Below are 22,899 nucleotides of genomic sequence, written 5' to 3'. Positions count from 1 at the left end.
CTCTGAACCATGTTTGGGAAGCCAGTTGCTTTCTCAATTTTCTTCTTTGAGTATTCTACCCATTGAATGTTTACTATTTATCTTTTCTTTCTACGGGATTCTGCATTTGTGAATATGACGGGAGCATGCTGTATTTGAAGGATATTTTTCTTATCCTCATTTTTCTGTTAGCACCTGAGGGAAATCCAATGCAGCCTCTTGCTACAAGCAGTGTAGCATCAGACTGCGTGCACAGATATGTAATAACATACAATACGGAGCCTTTGGGAGCAAGACAGGAGAGACATATCTCATCCTTTGAAAAGCGCATTTTCAGCTTTATTTTTGTGGTGCCTTTGTATAGATATGTATTAAGAAGTTTCTGGCATGAGGGGAGTGGTATGGTGGTATGGCAACGATATGTCAGGGAGACGACTTATGCATATTTAAAGCCTTTTCAATTTTTTTTTTTTTTTTTTTTTTTTTTTTTTTCTGTAACAACAGCAACAGAAGAACTAAAAGAAATAAACACACACAACACACACAACACACACAATCATAACAAAATAGCGTGTTGTGTTTTTCTCTCTTCACTCTGTTGCCCCTTCGCCAGCCCTCATCTACTCCCTTTCACTGCTTTATATCCAAGTTCCTCCCTCTGCATACTTCGAAGGGGAAGAACCTGCTCATCCCACTTTCAAATTTCTCAATTGGGCACATTTGTGTCGTATTCTACTGTTGTTGCCCTTCAGGCCATCATCAGTAGATTAATCTCCACAGCTCAGCTCGACGTTGTCATCTTGAAGTCTAGTAAGTGTGTGTTCCTGTTTTACTAGCTTTTAAGTTAATGTATGACCATCCATCCCATGTTCTATTATCCCGCACTCCTTTCAGCTCTTTTCATGGACCAAGGATAGACATGGTCTGCATTAATTGTGTCTTTTAAAGCTGTCCTCGATCTTCGCGTTGGTTTTGGAATCTTGCTTTTATTTTCGTGTTCGGCGGGATATGTTTCGTCTCTAAGTCGCAAGGCGCCCTAGAGCAAAAGCCGCTGGGTGCGAGGTCTGTCTATTTACCGAATTTACTATCCTCGCAAGGCCTACTGGGTTGAAGTTTGGTGCAGTTCCAGTGTCTGGCGTTTTGCACCGCTTTTTGTTTATTCTGGGTTGTTGTGGTTGTTTTTTTGCATTGTTGTGGGCGTCGTTTCATCCCCATTTCACCCCCTATTTTCCTTACTGTTGAAGATACCACCGCTAGACAGTCGATCATTAAACTGACTATTCCTCTAGACCCTATAGTCCGACTCCCCTCCATACTATTGAGACCAGAAACACTTCCAAAAATGTCTGTTACCGGGAAAGAAAACGAAAGGTTTGGCGTGCAGAAGATGGCAGAGGCCATCGACGAGGTTGCAGATTCTGCAAACTTGAAAGAGGATGCTGCGGCCCTGGCACGCCAAAGGGGCTGGGTAGAGCCTCAGAGCTACGACTATGAGACCTATAATGCTGCTCCTAAACCTGGTGAGGACGCTGGTTTAACCGACCTCCCTGAATGGGCTTCCAACGCTGCGAAGTACGAGTGGAAGGAGGAGTATGGTGACGTGGGCCCTCGCAATGAGGAGCTCGAGAAAATGTTATTCCGTAACGAGTACCTGAATCGTGCAGGGAATAAGTTCGATCGGTAGGTAGTCTCAAAATTTTGGGGGGAATCCGAAGGCTATGGTACTGGGATACATAACGTTCGCGACATTCTAACAGCCACTAGCCTCCGTGAAGTTAAGGTGACGGCTGAGACAACACATCAGCCTGATCCTGTCAAGAGCGTAAGTTGCTTTCTGTCTTCCTTGCTGCTTGGTATACTGAGACTGCGTGTAGTTTGATGATGCTGGATTGCACCCCGTTATGCGTGAGAACATCAAGCTGTGTGGCTACAATGTTCCCACCCCAATTCAAGCGTACGCCATCCCGGCCGTTTTGGCTGGAAATGATCTTATAGCTGTGGCTCAAACCGGTAAGTGACCAATTTCCTTGTTGAACCCGAAAACACATTCCACTGACCCAGTAAAAGGTTCCGGGAAAACTGCCGCCTTTCTGATCCCTGTGTTGTCCAAATTAATGGGGAAAGCAAAGAAGCTCGCCGCTCGTCGTCCTGACCTGGGCAATGGGTTTAACGAATCTTTGGATTGTGTTCGCGCGGAGCCTCTAGTCCTTATCGTTGCCCCAACCCGTGAACTTTCGACTCAAATCTTTGACGAGGCTCGTCGTCTATGCTACCGTTCTATGTTGCGGCCCTGTGTTGTGTATGGTGGCGGGCCATCCCGCGAGCAGCGCCTCGAGCTCCAAAAGGGTTGTGACGTCCTCATCGGGACACCAGGGCGTCTTCTTGACTTCATGGAGAAGCCGCACATACTTTCCCTGCACCGTGTCAAATTCACTATTATCGACGAAGCGGATGAAATGCTTCACTCCGACTGGGAAATCGAGTTAAACAAGTTGATGTCTGGCGGAGGTACAGTACATATACAGAAATCATGCACGGGTAAATTGAAATGTATGAACCTGCTGACAATACGCACAGATACCAATGAAGACGCGGACCATCGCTACATGATGTTTTCCGCAACTTTCAACAAAGGGTGCCGTGAACTAGCCCGCAAATACCTTGCAGCAGACCATGTACGCATCCGCATCGGGCGTGCTGGCAGTGCCCACCTAAACGTCAGCCAGAAGATCTACTACACGGATGACGATAAGAAGAAGGAGGCCATCTACGACCTTCTTCTTTCTATGCCCCCCTCGCGTACCCTTGTTTTCGTCAATTCAAAGGCACAAGCCGACCTTCTCGATGATTACCTGTACAACATGGGCCTCCCCAGTACATCTATTCATTCGGACCGTACTCAGCGTGAGCGTGAAGATGCTTTGTAAGTTGTTCATAATCACGGAAATTTTGGAGGATTAACCAATACCAATTGAGAAACTATGTAGGCGTGCATTCAAAACAGCGAAGTCTCCCATCATGGTTGCAACTGGCGTTTCTGCGCGTGGTCTTGATATCAAAAACGTCATGCATGTTATCAATTTCGACATGCCTAGCGCCGCCCACGGAGGAATCGAGGAGTATATCCATCGGATTGGTATGAGGAACCCATCAACTTAAAAAAAAAGGCAAAAAATGGTCTCTAATTTCTTTCGTTCTAACTAACGTACAATTTGAATGTTCCCAGGACGCACTGCCCGTATCGGAAACGAAGGGCTGGCTTCGTCTTTCTACAACCACGAACGAAACAGCGACATTGCCGCAGACTTGGTTAAGATCCTGTTGGAGTGCAAGCAGCCCGTGCCTGACTTCCTCGAGTCCGAGAAACCAGAGGGAGACGACGTTCTGTTTAACGACGATACAGATGACGAAGACGACAATAATGACGGAGGAGAAGGTTCTAGGGGTGCTACTCAGGATGATGGATGGGGTGCGCCAACCGATTCTATTGCTGAGCCGGAAGCCGCGTCGGCCTAGAACCCCGGAAATGATGATAGTTGGTGGATGTGGCTCTGTTCTTGAGAGACTAGTATTCGCATTGAGCATAGGTGAAAAAGCGTTAAGGTATCTCCATGAAGTTGGTGTCTTTCATTCACATATTAGCTTGAGTCATACCACTCATTACAGCTACGATCGCGCTATCCCAAACGCCAACAAAATAGCGTACTTTATTCTTTATTTCAATGCCCTGTCAAATGAGCTTAGGAAAGAAGGGAATTTAAAAAAAAAAGAAAAAAACTTCTCAGATTCTGCTTTGTTGTTTTAAAATCCACAATTCTTCTATTAAGTTTATTTCATGCATTTCTCATTTCTCTCATTTAATAAAAAATTAAAATTTTCTTAATAAATTCAGTATGTTATAAAATTAATAAATAATTATATATTTCTCTATTACTTTTTATTTTATTTCTCTCTATATTTTAATTATTATTATTGTAAATTAACAAAAAATAAAAGAAAAAAAATTTAAAATTTTTTAAAATATTACAAGTTAAAAAGTGTATTTTATAATTTTTACTTATTTTTATAATTTATATAAATTTTAATATAAATTTTAAATTATTTTATTTAATATTAATTTATAATATATTAGATTCTCTCTATAGACTGACTACTTCTATCTAGATAAAATATTCACTGATTACTTAATAAATATCTATTATATATAAAAAGCTGTATAATAGATAGATCTTGATAATATAATTAACTACTATATTATATTATCTTTATCAGATTATATCTCTTTTACATATAAGAATTTACTTTAATTTGCTATTATAAGAGATCTATACTGAATGAATCAGTATTATATTAATAGGTCTTATATAATAAAGATAAAAATGTTAGAGAAGAAAAGAAAGAGAAAGTATGAGAATCAGTAACTAAGATGAATATTTATATATATATATAATAATATACACAGTAAAGCTTCAGAGTGAAAGAATATACATATATTTATAACAGCTGAGAATCAGTAATTGAGAATGACTGAGAATTAGAGTATATGTATTTAAGAGTGAAATGAAAGAATCTATAAAGTGTAATGAAATAGTCTATATAATTAATCAGACATAGTCTGCTATATTAGCTTCTCTCTTTCAGAAGTAGTTCTCATTAATCAAGAGCTGCTATTTCAGATAATATAAAACTCAGAGTTCAGATCAGTTAATTATAGTTAACTTATTTTATAAAATATTATCAGCTGCAGTTACAGAGTCTCTTATTATAAATATTCTCAATCTCTCACTCAAGTTTATTATCTTCTTCTATAATATCTAATGACTGTCAGTCAGAAGTCAGCTGAGAAGAGAATAAATCAGTGATAGTACAGTAAAACAAGCTTATATAAAATATATTATAAATTTCTGATAATATGTTAAGATAGTAGTTATAACTATTTAAAACTTCTATCACTTTATATCTGATATAGTAGTAATCTAGTATATAAGATAAATATATAATTTATATATTCTTAAGATTCAATTATATCAGATCTTCTATCTTATATTATTCAGTGAAATCTCAGTGAATATTGATTTAATTCTCTTAATCTTGTTTTATAGTTATCATGAAGATCTCTGCTTAATCACAGATATCTCAGAGCTTTATTACTATATTATCAGTGATCTGAATCAGACTGTAAGAGTTCAGTATGAACTATATAATCTCTAGAAGATTCAACACTTTTATATGATAATTATATGTAAGAAAGAACAGACTTATATCTGTTGAAATAGTATCTTATTTATTAATAGCAATCTCTGTGTGTAGAAGCAGATCATGTTAATCATCTTATAAGTAATTACAGAACTTATGAAGATAATTCTTTATAGTCTGAATTATTCATTCTGATACATTATCAGTCTCAGAGTAATAGACAGTTAATAGATAGTATATAATCTTAAGAACTTAACAGATTCTTATTCAGAGAGTGTTTATAAATTAATAATCTTAATTCAATACTATAAATCTTAGTAATTTATATATCTGATAGAATGAGCTCTGTAGAAAAGCTTCAGTGACTTATTCAATATTTATCTTATTATAAGATTTTAATATTATATCTTTACTTAATCAGTTTATAATAATCAGAATGTTTCTATAACTCTTACTCTTAGAGAGATTAATTACAAAGTTAATTATTATATCTTATCAGATTCTATCAGAGATATTGAGTGATTTCAGTAGATCTTTTCTATAATTCTTTTATAAAATAATGAAAGAATAACAGTTATAGTTTTGAATAAAATATCTAATGCTGTTTAATATCTAAGATCAGTAGAACTCTTAAGAGATTATTTAATATAATTATTCACAATCTGAGTAACTAATTATATATGAATCATGCATCTCTTGCATTATCTGAGTGTGTAAGAGTTCAGAGTAGAGAACTCAATATCATTTATAAAACTGTAGAGTGTTATTGTCATTAATTGAATATTCTGAGATATTAATTCTTATATATAGTTCTGAGAGAAATCAGAGTACTTCTTGATATACTGCTTTAGTAAGAGTCTGAAGAAGTTCATCAGTCTGAGCTGCTGTATACTACAGTTTATTCAGTGTAGAAAAAGTGAAGATATCAATGTTAATATCAGTTCAGAGAGAGAGTGTTCTAATCAGAGAAATATATATAGTGTTATAAGTTGTTCTATCTTAGTTAATTAATATCTTCAGGTCTAAGAGCTGATATTCTCAGTTCATTCAGTGTGTGTCTGTCATATTAAGCAGTATATCTTGTTCTTGTTATGAGAGAGCATCTGTCATTGAGTTCTAGCTGTCAGAATGATAGTGTATTATAAAATAAAAGTGACTTAAGAACTCAGATCATCACATCTGTTATTCAGTGAGTTTACAGATAGTTATAAAGTATTTAAGATTCTTATAATCTGTGACTATCTTAAATTCAGAGACACTTCAGAGTTCAGAGTCTCATTCTTTTAAATAGTATATAATTATAAGAAGTTTCTTATTATAGATCTTATAAATTATAATTGCATTCAATAGAACTCAGTTTCTTAGATATGAAAGTATATGATTATAGAACACTTTCATCATCATATTACAATATTACTTCTTCTATCACATAGTCAGAGAAATCAGCTTTAATAACTGTCTCATGATCAGAATTGAATATTATCAGTAGAGAGATATTAATAAACATCTTCTTCATCTGTGTAAATGCAGCTTTAGTATCTACTGATTATTAAAATACTGAGTCTTTCTTAGTAAGTTCTATAAGTGATCTCATAATATCTGAGAAGTTTTATATAAATTGTTAATAGAAGTTAGCAAATCTGATGAAGCTTCATACATCTTTCACAGTGCATGAGACCTCTTATTCAAGAATAGCAGAGATCTTCTCAGAATTCATTTGAATTCTCTTATCAACTTCTATGATGAAACCTAAGTATTTAGTACTCTTGACTTTGAAATCACACTTGTTAATATCAATTAATAGTCTCACTTCTCATAATCATTATAATACTCTTTGTATATACTCTTGATATTTCTTTCTGAATTCATCAGTGAAGATAAGAATGTCATCTAAATAAGCAGATATAAATTCATTAAGAAAGTCTCAGAGTGCTCAGTTGATATACTTCTGAAATATACTGAGAGTATTGATCAGTTCAAAGAGTGTGACTACTCATTTAAAGAGATTATATTATGTTCAGAATGCTGTAAGTCACTTATCTTCTTCAGTAATACAGATCTTATGAAACACAGCAATGACATCTAACTTTGTAAATTATTGAGCTTATTCAATACAAGCTAGAGTTTCATTGATAAGAGATAAAGAATAACAGTCTTTCTTTATTAGTCTATTCAATTCTCAATAATTCACACAGAATCAGAGTTCTTCATCTAATTTCTTTATAAAGAGAATAGAAGCTGCAGTAGAAGAGTTGCTAATATGTATGAATTTCTTATTCAACAGATCATTGAGTGTCTTTCAAAGAAGAAGAAGTTTATCTTGAAACATATTATAAAGAGAGTCTCATAGCAGTTTAGAATTCTTATCATTCTTTTTCTCTAACTTAATACTGTGATTCACTTCAGAATCTTACAAGAGAGATATATTTATAATATTATCTTATCAGAAGACATCTAGATATTTATAATATTATTAAAAGAGTTTTATATGAGAATCTGTTATTGTAATATAAGATAACTTTTCTAGAGTCTTTTTAATATTAGTCAGACTGATGAAATAGATTGATATATAATTCTACTGTCAGTGAACTTATCAGTGACTCTGTCAGTGATTTTGATAACAACTTCTTTTTCAGAGTATTTCATAACTGTTGGCAGAAATCTGTGTAAGATTCATAGTCTTGTGAATATTATCTTCATGAATTCTATTATTATTAGAGAATATTAAGCTTCTGTTTCAAGCATTTAATAAGATGTCTTATTCAGATAGTCAGGTAAGTTCTAATATAAGATTGTAATCAAGATTATCAACTTCATATGCATAGACATCTTCATGTTGATATTCTCTCACATCTATAATCAGCTTCATTATATAATAAGAACAAATGTCTTTTGAATCATCAAATTCTGTGAGAAGTCAGAGTTTTAATAAAGAGATATACTAAAGATTATGATGTCTTATAACTGCAGATTGTATCATGACATAGTGACATAGATCACTGTCTATCATAGCTTTTATATTATACATGTTATCAACTACAGTAGATACAAGAATCACATTCATTACTATCTTCTTTTTAAATTATTATTATCTGACCTCTTCAAGCTTCTGTTTATGAATTTGAACAGAAGCTAATCTTTTTTCTGTTTCACTGAGACATTCTCATAGTTATCTTCTGAATCTTTCTCTAATGTAATGTGATTGGCATGGACAGGCACGGATTCATTCTTCAAACAAGAAGATACATAGATTAATTAGCAGTTGAAAGTAATATTTTCTGATCAGTTACAGTTAATACACACTTCATATTAACATTAATCAGTGACTTCTTCAGAAGTGATCCCAGGGACTCAGAAGCCTGTTGAAACAGCAGAAACTCTTGCTTATATATAGATATTTAAATCTATTCAGTTTATAGCATCTGCATCATTGTTATTCTTCAGTGTAAGTGTATAAGTGACTGAAGTGTAACATCTTCTATCACTATTCTGTATACTCTTGAGCTTGGTAAGACAGTCATTCAATGTTCAGAGCTGTGTGTAGAAGTCTTCATAAGTCTGATCTTTATCTACACTTATAAGAGTCTGTAAGAGTTTAAAAGTCAATGTCTTCTTAAGCATGCTAATCTTCATTCAATTCTCTCAAGATTGATCATCTGCTTCTAGAATCTTGATATTAAAGTCAGAAATAAATGTTATAAGAGAAGTGTTTCTCTGTCAGATACTCTGTATTCAATCTAATACTTTCTGTTACATGGCAGTGTCTTGAAACAGAATATCAAGATATTTCATGATGTTATCAGATATTCACAATGCTGGTTTACATACTTTCATTTATAAATAGAATTTCTGTTTCATGCGATCTTTCAATTATTCATTAATATACTAATCTTGATTAATTAGTAAATCAATAGCATCTTTATCTACACTCAGTTTCATAAGCATTTCCATTCTTCATAATGAGTAGAGAGTGAGATTGAAAGTATTGAAATATATAGAAGTATCTAAGTGTTCTTTCAGCACTTTTGTATTTAATTCTGTAGATGTTGAAATTATATAAGTTAATTATTAAATCTCTTCATATTGAAGTTGTTGAGTTGCATGCATATCAGCTATTTATTATTGTTGTAATTTCAACATTACTTAGAGTCACTGTGATATCACATCTATGTTCACATTCAAGAGTTTTACATTATTGTTAGACATGATTATATCAATCATTGAATGTGTAATTATATAAATGTCTTATATGTCTAAGTGTCAGAACTCTTAAGTCTTTCACTGATATTCTCTTTGTAAAATCTTACTCTCTTCATAAGATCTTGTTGCAGAGTGTAAGAATAAGTGCTCGCAGGCGATTATTCGGGTGTTTGCAGCTTAGCGTGATATGTACTGTTAACTACTAGAAGTATTCACAGTAGAAAGATAAAATGTAGAGATCAAATGTATAATAGCATTCAAGCTAAGTTATGAATAGTATTCATGAACTCCAGTCTATATAGTTGTGTGTAGCCAAGGGCTGCTAGCTCTATTAATTACATGAGAGATAGAAATAGAGATAAAGAATCTGTGAGAAGCAGGATTTCTTACATACTCTTTTCTCTCTAAGACTTTGTCTGTGAAGCCTTTCACTAAGTGACTTCATAGTCAGCTCAGCACTGTAGTGATACTCACTAAAAATTCTTCATATCTATAAAAAACCTCAGTGAGGAAAAATCCCTTGTTACTATAAAGAAAAAAGAGTCTGTCACTCAGTTTCTTATTCTATGAGATTCTTTGTAATCTACAGATTCTTCTCTGACTATCACACAGATTCATCTTATATCTTTCATATAGAAGAGTTTCAGTTGACTCTTAATCATTTTCACAAGATTCTTGTATAATTATTACACAGATTCATCTCACAGATGAATTACTCTTTATAAGATTATCTTCATCAAAGAGAAACATTTGTGAGTTAATCTTTTACTTATTCTTATAAATCATTGTTCTTTGATACTGTAGAATTGTGAGGAATTTTTCATTCTTTTATTAACTCTGTAGAATTGTAGAATCAAGATGTTCACAGTCTGTAATCACTCTTTATAGTCATATAGAAAGATTCAGATCTGTAATTCATAATCACTCTTATTTACTAGAGTGATCTGACTGTTCTACAGATTATTCACAGTGTAAGCAAATCTCTCTAGAGTAGTATAAATATCTCAGATCTATTCACAGAATCTCATCTTCTTTTCTCTTTTTCTGTAACAGCTTTTATTCTCACAAACTGTGAGTATTTTCATTCATCTATGAAGTGTTTTCACTCAGATAATAGAGAGAGAGTGTTTCTGACAATGTCTGTATATTGATTCAAGAACTTTCTAAGAATAAAAATTTTTCAATTTCAATATCTTTATAATAATGTCTGACTGCTGCTGAGCTTCTCATGAGCATCTCTGTGACTTCTCTGATTACTTTTTATCAGCTGATGAAGCAGAGACACTGCTGCTCATAACTGTGTCTTTATTCTTCTTAGTCTCATCACTGCATCTGATTTTCAGGCCAGCAGTCAATTCTCTGTCTTTCTCAGATCAGTCTCTGGCTTCAAGCAGCACAGTTCTCTTCTTTGCTGTAAGTCTTCTTATAAGTAATTTCTTACAGACTCTAGCTGACAGTTCTTACAAAGCTTTCTATGTTATCAGTGTCTTCTGCAGTCTCACAGGTCTATGATCATTCTCTTCCTACCTGCACAATTACTGACCAGGCATATGTGAATATGTCTAGATTCTCTACTAATGATTCTCACACTGCAGTGCATTTCCACAATTTCATTATCAATGAGAGATAAGTTCTTAAGTACCTGTAAAATCTGAGTAATCAAGGCAATGTGAATATCATGAATTTATAACAGAAGTTGATCTGAACAGATGAGCTCTCTCTTCATATCTCAATTGTTTTCAGACTGAATACTTCAGCACAACTGAGAAAGCAGACACAGCTTTGTAAAAAATATCTAATTATACATGCAGATGATCAGCTCTTAAGACTCTGCTGTAACTACACATACTCTGATATCTAACTTCTCTGAAGTCTGTGCATTTCTGACAGTCTTTATATCAAATGCAACAATTGTCTGTACTGCAGATATGATACTCTCTGCTTCTTTAAAGAGAGAAATTGATAGTTATAAGAAGATTGAGTATTATGAGTATTGAGAATATGAATTTGAGTTTTCTTTGTTTTTTCTTTATTAATCTTCAAATTGTGTTCATAACTCTGTTTATTTTCTTATTTTTTAACTTAATAAGAATATGATTTCTTCTTTTCTTGCATACACTGCAGACTGTTCATCTCAGTAGAAACTCATCATCTTATAGACTAGAGTTTACAAATGACAGTATTAATATCTTTATTATAATCAGGTTCTTAGTAAAGATCACATTATTCTGACTTATCAGAATTTATAATATGAAAGTCATGTCTTAGTTTCTGCAGATGTCTTATTTATCTGAATGATTCTTAAGTGAACTCATTCATTTTATCAGAATACTCTTATCACTGAATCTTGAATCAGAGCTCATAATCTTACTTCTCTGAGTTAATAATCTCTTTAATCTGATATTCTCTTTCACTCTCTAGTACTTTACAGACAGAGTGATAAGTCACAGAATTCTCTTCTGAAAATTTCTTATATTCACAGAGTAAAGAGATATGAAAAATATTGTATATCTGTAACTTAGATAACAGTTTCAATCTATAGAACTGTAAGTTAATTTTCTTCATAATCTTATAAGACTCTATCTGTAAGAGATTCAGCTTCTTGCTAAATCTTTATATAATAATATTTTCTAGACTCAGTCAGACTCTATCATCTTTCTTGAAACTCTTTATAATATACTTAAAGTCATAGTATCTCTTCTGATACTCTTGAGTCTTTCTCAAGAATTTACAGACTTTCTTCTAAATCTTCTGAATTCTCTCAGTCTGTTCACAGACATCATTATACTCTATAGTATACTCTCACAGGTTTATCAAGATCATCTGTGAATAAGTCTCAGTGAGCATCTCAAAGAGAATTTTATCTATACTGACATGTTTTGAGTTGTTGTATATAAACTCTGTGAGTGATAATCAATACACTCAGTTATTCTGATTGTAATTGACAAAGTATTACAGATACTGTTTCAATATACTTATCAGATATTCTATCTGATTATCTGTCTATTGATAAAAAGTCATGCTTAGATCTCATGAGATCTTCAGTATAGTCATCAGATCAGATTAGAACTCTTCTATAAAGATTAATTCTCTATCTGAGACAATGTTCACAGATAATTCATGCAATCAGATTACATTGCAGACAAAGATATAAGTTAAATTCTTTAACTTGAAGTTCTTGTGAATAAGTATAAAGTGTGTCATCTTGATAAAGTGATTCACTATTATCAGCATACTGTCAAAGCAGGTATTATATATGTTCTTGCTTTCAGAGAGGCTTACAAGAGTATTCATTTCTAGCTGTTTTCAAGATTCTCATGAGATGAGTAGAGAAGTAAGTTCTTTATATAGCCTGAACTGCACTATCTGTGAACTCTGATAAATAGTACAAGAATTCACTATCTTCTTCACAAGTTCTCATATCTTCAGTCAGAAGTATTTTCTTATAAGCAACTCATGAGTTCTAGTATCTATAAAATGACTCACTAGAGAAGAGTTATAATGCCTTTTGATGAGTTTTATGTGTAGAAACTTATTCACAGACACATAAATTCAGCTCTCTCTTTGCAAGAGATTATTTAAGTCTCTTCAATTCTTTATTTCTACAGAATTGATCCCTGCTGTGAGCAGTTTCTGAATATGCTGAGTATATTCATTCTTCAGTTGCAGTTCAGACAATCTGAATAGAAGATCTTATAAAGACTTATACTCTGTTTCTTCTTGCATCAGGTCTTTCACAGCACTTCTCAAAGTCTGTAAATTCTTCAGATTATAGATACTCTCTTCAAGAATTCTTACAGAGATTCTCAGAGTGTTAACTCTCAGTGTTATAGAAAGTAGTTATACAGACTTCTTCTCTCTCTTTTTCTTCTTCTCTTACAGAGGATTGAGAGACTCTTCAGTCAATCTCTTCATAACACTCAGTTCAAGTATTCTGTGAAGCTTTTCTGTCTTCTCTAGTCTCTCTATATCTGTCACTCTGATCTTCTTAACATAGTCTGATCTGTGAGAGAGTCTGTTTACTGAGTTCTTAGTTCTCTTGATATGTTCTATCTTGAACCAGAACTCACTCAGTCTCTAAGCTCAGTGAATCTGCTACTATGAGAGTTTCTTGATTGAAGTAAACTGTTATAAGCTGTTATAATCAGTTCTAACAGTAATCACTGTCATAAGACTCTTGAAATAGTAATATCAGTGATAGAAGAATTTCACTATTATAAGAAGCTTCTGATTATGAATGTTATAGTTGATCTTCATAGATTGTATCTTTTATAAGAAAAAGGTCACTGAAACCCAGTTCTCATTTAACTGTAATTATGAGACTATTTCTGAAATTACAAAGAAGAAGACATCTGTCTTCAATCTGATTAAGAGTAAGAGATTAAAGTGAAACAGTATCACTGTATTCATGAATATCTGTTTCAATCTTGTAAAAACTCTGTAAGCTTCTGAGATAAGAAAGTTCTCACAGTTCTCTCTTCTCAATAATCTTTTCATTCTTCATTTACAGAATGACTTCTTCTTGTTTTCACTCTTCAGCATGTCTGTAAGAGCTAAGAAGATTCTTATAAATACAAAGATAAATTATCTATAGAAATTCACAAAGCTCAGAAAGATCTGAATCTCATGAATACTAGTTAACTCTGATCATGATAGAATAGTCTCAACTTATAAAGATTTCATCTGAATATCATCTGTGATAATTACATATTCTAGGAAATTAATTCAGCAGACACTGAAGTTGTACTTTGTAAGCTTAATATACAGTTCTGTCTTATCTAAGATCTTCAATATACTTCATACATGCTCAGTGTGTTCTTTCTTCTTCATGAAGTACATCATCACATCATTCAGATATATTACTACAAAGACATTCAGATATATATGAAGTGTTTTATTGATGAAAGACTGAAATATCACAGAGATATTAGTCAGATCAAAAGATATCACTAGATATTCAAATAATTTCAGTGCAGTTCTAAAGACAGTCTTTCATTCATTCTCAGACTGTATTCACAGTCATGTATATATATTGATTATATTCAGTTGTATGAATATAACAGCTTCTGTAAGACAGTTGATTACATTCTTAATCAGAGACAGAAGATAGTAACTTTTTATTATCTTGAAGTTCAGATCACAGTAGTCTACACACAATCTGAGATCTTCATTCTTCTTCTTTATAAACATCACAGAGACTCCCGCGGAGGCCTGTGAAGATCAGATGAAGTTATTCTTCAGATTCTTCTTCATATAGATTCACAAGATCTCTGTCTCATAATGAGAGAGTTTATAGATTGATTCTCAGAAGAGTTTCTACTCTTCTATTAAATCTATTATCAGATTCTTCTCACAGTGAGAGAGAAGCTCAGCTGCTCTTACTGAGCTGAATATCTCTGTAAGATCTTAATATTTCTCTGATATCTGAAGCTCAGTTTTCATGACTGTGAGATTCTCAGACACTTACAAAGTTATTATATAGATGAGCTTGTCTTCTCTAATCAACTCTACAGCATCAACTGATTCTATCTCTGTAAGTAAGTCTGTCAACACTGATCAGAAGTATAAACCTGACTCACAGACAGCTATGTATGAATTGTGTCTTTAAAGTTATACAAGTCTCAAGTACATGTCATCTATAATATTCATGATAATTATAGTTTTTATAAATCTTCTTCAGATTTCAGAGAGATCTTGCAATTCAAAGATGATTCTTATAAGTCTCTCAGTTCTCAGATCTGAGTTCTTACACTCTGCTTATTATAAGAGCAGATTCTCAGTCTTCATCTTTTAACTTATACACTCTGTGAGCTTTAGAGACATCACAGTGACCTGAGATTCTGAGTTCAACAATACTTTTCATACTTATGAGACAGTAGTACTGTGATATGATCTCTTTCTGTAAGCAAGCATTTTCATTGAGAAAGCAACAGATTCAGATATCAGCTTCAAGACTCTTAAGAAGACTGTTACTGACTCTGTTTATAACTTCTCAAATTTCTATTTTAATTTGTTCAGACAGTTTGCACAGAGATGTTCTGATTTAGAACAGATGAAGTAAAGTCTTTTTTTCTTAATCTCTCTATTATACACTCTGTTCACAGAAGCTTGTAAAGCTCTCTCTCTCTGCTCAGTAGTCAGATATAAATCTCTCTGTATCTTATCATCTTTTTCTAACAAATCTGTTCTCTGTTATTCTAGCTCTTACAGAGTCAGTCAGTGATTTACTCTTCACAAGTCTATAGTTCTCACAGTGATTCATAAGTAGTGAATAAGAGTCATCAGTTTCTTCAGAGCTAAGAGTTTAGAGTCTTACTCAATGAGCTTATTCTGTATATCTTTATTCAGTCTCTTTATAAATATTATCATTCAGATCTTGTTTCAGAGTTCTGTTTTCACAGATCTCAATTCACATCATAATTTTATAAAGCACTGTGAGTAGTCTTTATCAGATTTCTCACCTCTTTTTCTAATATTAATAATCACAGTTCAGATGTTCTCTGTTCAGCTCACAGAGTTTCTCAACTTATTCTCTAGATAGGTCTTGAGAACAGATCAGTAGAATCTCTCATAATCATTCTCTAGATAATTCAGTCAGTTCTTGACTTCAGTGTAATAGAGATCTGTTATTATGTAGATAACAGCTTCTTCATCTTTCATATCACACAGCTGAGCTTGTAAGTCAATTTCAAATACAAACTTACAAAAGCTTTTATAGATTATAATTCAATAAGTGACCTTAAGTAATTGCAGCTTGAGAAAGTTTCTTTTCAGTTTGTAGATGTCTCTGAAGATCATGTCTAGAGACTCAGTTCAAGAGTGTTTACAGACAGTAAGCATTTCTTATAGAAAAATAGCTTAATTCTGCAGAAGATACTCAAGAATGTTCTTCACTGAGATTGATTTATTCATAAGTTCAGAGAGTTTCTCTGTCACAGATGTAGAGAATAATATCTTATCAGTGATTAATAAGTTCTCTGAGACTTCTTTTATAAGAGTTATTCATGATTCAGATAACTGCTTCTGAGTGTCTGCTGTAGAGTTTGCAGAGATTGAAGCATACAAGTTTCTAGTTCTTTCAGTCATAACAGGTGATTGCTGACTAACTGAGCTTGAAATGTAAGAATAAGTGCTCACAGACAATTATTCAGGTGTTTGCAGCTTGACATGATATGTACTGTTAACTACTAGAAGTATTCACAGTAGAAAGATAAAATGTAGAAGTTAAATGTATAATAGCATTCAAGCTGAGTTATGAATAGTATTCGCGAACTCCAGTCTATATAGTTATGTGTAGCCAAGGGCCACTAGCTCTATTGGTTACGCGAGAGATAGAAATAGAGGTAAAGAATCCGCGAGAAGTGAGATTTCTTACACAGAGTCAGAGTGACTGACAAGCAAGCTTATATCTAAGAACTCAGTGTTCACTTAACTGTTTAACTGCTTCTCTATTTCTTACATGTTATTACACATTCTGATATTTCTTGATAAATAATCATTTCTAATGAGAAGATAATGCATGAATAATCATTTTCTAATAAGAAGACAATAAACATTTTCATAGTATAAGAAGCCTATGCTGAATGAATTGATATTATATTGATAGGTCTTATATAACAAAGATAAAAATGTTAGAGAAGGAAAGAAAGAGAAAGTATGAGAATCAGTGATTGAGATGAATATTTATACATGTATGTAATGATGTACACAGTGAAGCTTCAGAGTGGAAGAATATACGCGTGTTTATAGCAGCTGAGAATCAGCAATCAGAAATGGCTGAGAATTGAAGCATATATATTCAAGAGTGAAACAGAAGAATCTATGAAGTGTAATGAAATAGTCTATATAATTGATCAGGCGCAGCCCGTCACAGCTATATTCTTACACTTCATACTTGTAAATTAAAGACTTAATTATAATTTTAAAACACTGTATTAGTGATTCTGTAGTCACTTATTATAAATTAAATTAAAAAAAACTCTATTAATTTTAAAATTAATTAAGTTACAATGAACTTTTATAATAAGTCTGCAAGCAATCTCTGTATTCTTATATAAATAAAAGTATAAACAGTGAATATATCTCTGTAAGCAGCTTCACTGTTGAAGATAATACTGTCTTACTTAAATCTATATTAATTGCTAGTAGACTAGCTGCTGAGACTATGAATTTCACATTTAATCTCATTTAGTCTGATCTCATACATTTCTTGGCATAAATTCTGCTGAGACTAGTTATCAAAAAAACATGCAAAGTGACTATATATCAGATATTAAAATGAAATTATGACTTGAAAAAAATAAGAAAGTGATCTTATTTGATTTTATTTAGTTTCATTCTTGATATAAAGTTACTATTTTTAGACATTTTAAGGTTTTTTTTAGACTATTTTTAATTTTTTAAAAAGTAACACTTTTTGATAACACTTAAATGAGATTTAAAGTCATTTAAAGCAATAAAAATAATCTAAATTCAGAAGTGAAAATCATAATCTTATTTGAAAAATATGATAAGAGTAGACAGTAAGTCTCACTGAGACAGTATAAAACTACTATCTAATGTTAAAATCATGTAAGAAAATCAGTTGAATTGATAATAAGACTATTAAAAAATCTGGTTCTAATTTCAGATACGGTCACACGGTCAGTATAATCACTAGAAGCAGAAGATATCTGACACAGTTAATATATATATATAATACCTCTGAATGAAAGCTGCTTCAGCTGCAAATACCATATCAGGTAGCTTAAAAGATATGAATTAAAATAAATACAGAATATAACATAAGTTCAAGAGAGAGAGAAGATCTTCTCTTAATAGAACACTTTATACTCACTTAAGATAGTCTTAATCAAGATAGTCTTATTAATAAAATCACTGAAATAATGATATACTTTACTTATTTACAAGAGACAGAATTTTCTGCAGCAGATACAGTGAAAATTATCTGTAAGTAATAATTATAGAAGTAGAGAATAAATTTCAATCTCATTATAAATTCAGCTGTCAGAATAGATAAGTTCTATGAATTCAAGAATAATTACAGTTATATTAAAATGAAAATTATTACAAAGCTCTCAGAACTGAAAGACTATGATATCTAATATTATAAAATTAAATTAAAAGCAGTTTTAATTGACACATTTCACATTCGTACAGATGAAATTGATAATCTTATTCATTATAAGACAGTTGTCAGATCAAATGATAATAAGATGAAAATATCAGTGAAAGAAGCTGAAAATAAAAAGAGAAAGAAAAAGAACAAGAATGATAATAACAAAACAGAACTTATTAAGATAAGCAAGCTCAGATCACAGTAAATTAATTACAGTAGAAGAAGAAATATATTTAATCTTTATTACAAGAACATGTTTAATACAGTGATAAAGTGTAAGTATTACATCTGCTATAAATATAATGAAACTGATTACTTTTTTAAGAACTGAAAAAATCAATTATTAGAATATTAAAGAATTAACTGTTCTATAATTGAATATTATACTGAAAAGAATGCAACATTCTTTATCAGTGAAAAGAACTTTAACTTTATATTAACTGTAAAAGCTCTATCTACTGCTACAGTCTGTAGAGATTCTCTATAATACTTACATACTACAGCTTTCTACACTATGACATCTGATAGAAGTGTCTTTAAATATATACACACTTTAAATAATAAAGAAGAACTTGACTCTGCAGAAGAAATTAATGATGAGCTGATTACACTTACTGATATTAATAAGATCTGTATTTATATAAATGAAATGAAATTGAATCTGCAGAATGTTTACTACTTATCAGTAGTCTTCTATAATCTCTTAAGCTTCAGTCAGCTTGTTAATAAAGTGTTTAACTTTGAACTTCTTCAAGATAAAAATAACTACATCATTGATTTTGAAATAATTAATAAATATAATTAACACTTCTATACTGTGAAAACAAATTATTATATCTATTCTATTCATAGTATCTGTGAAGCTGTTCTAGCTGCAGTTGCACAGACATCTCTGAATTACAATAATATACTTTTTACATAGCATGTTCATCTAGAACATCTGAATATCACTGATATTTAATAACTGATAAAAGATCTCATCTCTGATATTACAATCAAAAGAGGCTCTGAAATGCTGTTCTGTGAGATCTGCAAACTTGTAAAAGTTAAGAAGAAGATCTCACAGATCTCTATAATAAGAGAAAACATCTTCAGTACTTATCTTTACTTTGATATTATAGAAGATAGTGAATTCTTTAACACTCTTAATAATTTTTCTTTATCTCTTCAAGACTACAGATATCTACTTCTTATAATAAATGATATCACATGTTATAAGACTGCTTATTTTCTCAAGAACAAAGATCAGCTACTGAATGTTATTAATTTTCATCTTAAATATCTTCAGAATCTGAATATAAAACTTATATTTACACATTCTGATGAAGCTGCTGAAATAAGTGATTAATAGACATAAGCAGTTCTCGATGAATTCAGTGTTAAATGAGAGTTAACAGAGCTCTATATCTTTAATTAAGATAATATTACAGAATAGTTCATTTAAACTGTTATCTTAAAAGCATATATTATAATGATATAAGCAGGTCTATCAGTCAAGCTATGAACAGAGACTGTGTTTACAGTGATACTATATATTAATATAGTCTTAATGAGCATTCTATTATTTTCAGATACAATTCAACTGAAGAACTGAATCTTACTAACTCTCTATAAAGTATGAGAAGACAGACTGTTCTCACAGAGCAGTGACTTACAGGCAGTTAAATCATCTGTTTACATTCTTAAAGAAGATTCTTAAAAAGATTATAACAAGTTTATCAAACACAGTGAATAAATAATTCTAATTGAATATTATAGTAAAATAATATATAGAATATAAAATCTTATAAAAGATGAAATTATTAAATTCATCAGTGTGAAATTCAATAAGAATGTTATACTATCACAGCTAGTAAGCTCAGCACTTAATAATTATAACATAATTAATATATCTTATATACTGACTACAGACATTCTCACTTATAATAATTATCTCTATATTAACTCATCACTAATCTCTGTATCTCTGCAGAAAGAGTTTCTCTCTATATAGATATCAGTTAAGAATATCTCTCTTTCATTTATTACTATAATCACAGGCTGCAAAGTTAAATATCTCTGAAAGAAAGTTAGTAAGAAGTCATCTGCAACTCTAAAAAGATACAGAAGATCTTAGAAAAATATTATAACTTTCAATCTTATTACTCTGAAGATATTCAGTGTTATTGAATTTCAACTCTATTATATATTCAAGGTCTGTATCACACACTGAGGCTCTGAGACTATTGCAGGAATTAAAGTTCTATAAATATATAAGAAAATAATTACATCTTCACAAAAAGATGCTTAAACAGCTATTATAAAGAAAGAGCTTAACTCTGTAACTAAGTATAAAATTTTCAAGATTATAAATAAGTCAACTGTTAAAACCTGAATTCTTGACAGTCACTGAGTTTATTATGTTAAAACTAATGTGAATAGTGATATATTATTCTACAAGATAAGATAAGTTACTTAGAGTTTTTATTAATAAAAGAGTATTAATTTTAATAACATCTATATCTCTGTCATCTCTGTCTCTGTCATCGGTGAACTGACTGTGTGACTGTGTCTGAGATCAGAATCAGAATATTTAATAGTCTTATTATTAATTTAACTGATCTCATTACAAAATTTTAACATTAGATAGTAGTCTTATACTGTCTCAGTAAGACTTACTGTCTACTCTTATCACATTTTTCAAATAAGATCATGATTTTCCCTTCTCAATTTAAAATATTTTTATTGCTATAAATAACTTTAAATATCATTTGAGTGTTACTAAAAAGTTTTACTTTTTAAAAAATTAAAAATAGTCTAAAAAAAACCTTAAAATGTCTAAAAATAGTAACTTTATGCTAAGAATGAGACTAAATGAGATCAAATGAAATCGCTTTCTTATTTTTTCTAAGTCATGATCTCATTTTGAGATCTGATACATAGTCACTTTGCATGTTTTTTTAATAATTAGTCTCAGCAGAATTCACGTCAAGAAATGTATGAGATTAAATTAAATGAGATTAAATGTGAAATTTATAATTCTGATAATCAGTTTATTCATCTGTACTATACTTGCAGTGATAGTAGTGAAAAGTTGAAATGTTTATTAAGTTAATTTCATCACAGTATTTCTGAATGCAGGCCTGTTATCTAATGAGCAGCTCTATATAAAGTAATCAACTGAATTTAATAATAATACTAATTATATATATCTGCTTCTGCAGTCTCTCTACAGTTTTAAATAGACTCTCTACTTATAATTCAATCTACTTACAAGTCATCTCAAGAATTGATATCAGCTTTAAATTCTCTCATCATGATGAGAGTCTCTGATTTAAAAGAGATTCTCAAATATTTCTCACTCTCTATATAAACAATATCAAGTTAATAGATCTTAACATAGATATCTGTAAGAAATTTCACTTCTTGCGGATTCTTTACCTCTATTTCTATCTCTTGTGTAATCAATAGAGTTAGCGGCTCTTAACTATACATAACTATATAGACTGGAGTTCATGAATACTATTTATAACTCAGCTTGAATACTATTATACATTTAATCTCTATATTTTATCTTTCTACTATAAATACTTCTAGTAGTTAACAGTATATATTATATCAAGCTGTAAACATCTGAATAATCATCTGTGAGTACTTATTCTTACATTTCAAGCTCTGTCAGTCAGCAATCATCTGTTATAACTGAAAGAACTAGAAACTTATATACTTCAATCTCTGTAAACTCTACTGCAGATACTCAGAAGCAGTTATCTGAATTATAAATAATCTCTGTAAAAGAAGTCTTAAAAAACTTATCAATCACTCACAGAACATCATTCTCTGTATCTGTAATAGAAGAACTCTCTGAACTTATAAATAAATCAATCTCAGTGAAGAACATTCTTAAGTATTTCTTACAGAACTAAGCTATTTTTCTATAAGAAATGCTTACTATCTGTAAATATTCTTAAACTGAGTCTTTGAACATAATCTTCAGAGACATCTATAAACTGAAGAGAAACTTTCTTAAGCTGTAATTACTTAAGATTATCTACTGAATCACAATCTATAAAAGCTTTTTCAAGTTTGTATTTAAAATTGACTTACAAGCTCAGCTATGTGATATGAAAGATAAAGAAGCTGTTATCTATATAATAACAGATCTCTACTATACTGAAGTCAAGAACTGACTGAATTATCTAGAGAATAATTATAAGAGATCTCACTAATCTGTTCTTAAGATCTATCTAGAGAATAAGTTAAAAGACTTTATAAGCTGAACAGAGAATATCTGAGCTGTAATTATCAATATTAGAAAAAGAGATGAGAAATCTGATAAAGACTACAGTACTTTATAAAATTATAATATAAAGTAAGTTTGTATTTAAAATTAACTTACAAGTCTGACTGTATAATATAAAAGATGA

The 22,899-nt window shown here is 31.3% G+C and overlaps 1 protein-coding gene across 1 annotated transcript; it reads left to right on the top strand.

Annotated features, from left to right (window-relative positions):
* On the top strand, positions 1-3,881 carry BDCG_06210 (DEAD/DEAH box RNA helicase). The gene is made up of 8 exons (XM_045421936.1): positions 1-789; positions 1,269-1,659; positions 1,744-1,801; positions 1,854-1,989; positions 2,047-2,487; positions 2,557-2,902; positions 2,967-3,115; positions 3,206-3,881. Exons 1-8 carry the CDS (start codon positions 126-128, stop codon positions 3,493-3,495), a joined length of 2,475 nt encoding a protein of 824 aa, XP_045277690.1. The 5' UTR covers positions 1-125; the 3' UTR covers positions 3,496-3,881.
* The last annotated feature ends 19,018 nt before the right edge of the window (positions 3,882-22,899 follow it).

The sequence above is a fragment of the Blastomyces dermatitidis genome, assembly GCF_000003525.1.
Source record: "Blastomyces dermatitidis ER-3 genomic scaffold supercont1.6, whole genome shotgun sequence".
Classification (NCBI taxonomy): domain Eukaryota; kingdom Fungi; phylum Ascomycota; class Eurotiomycetes; order Onygenales; family Ajellomycetaceae; genus Blastomyces; species Blastomyces dermatitidis.
This window is presented reverse-complemented; position numbering and strand designations above follow the sequence as displayed.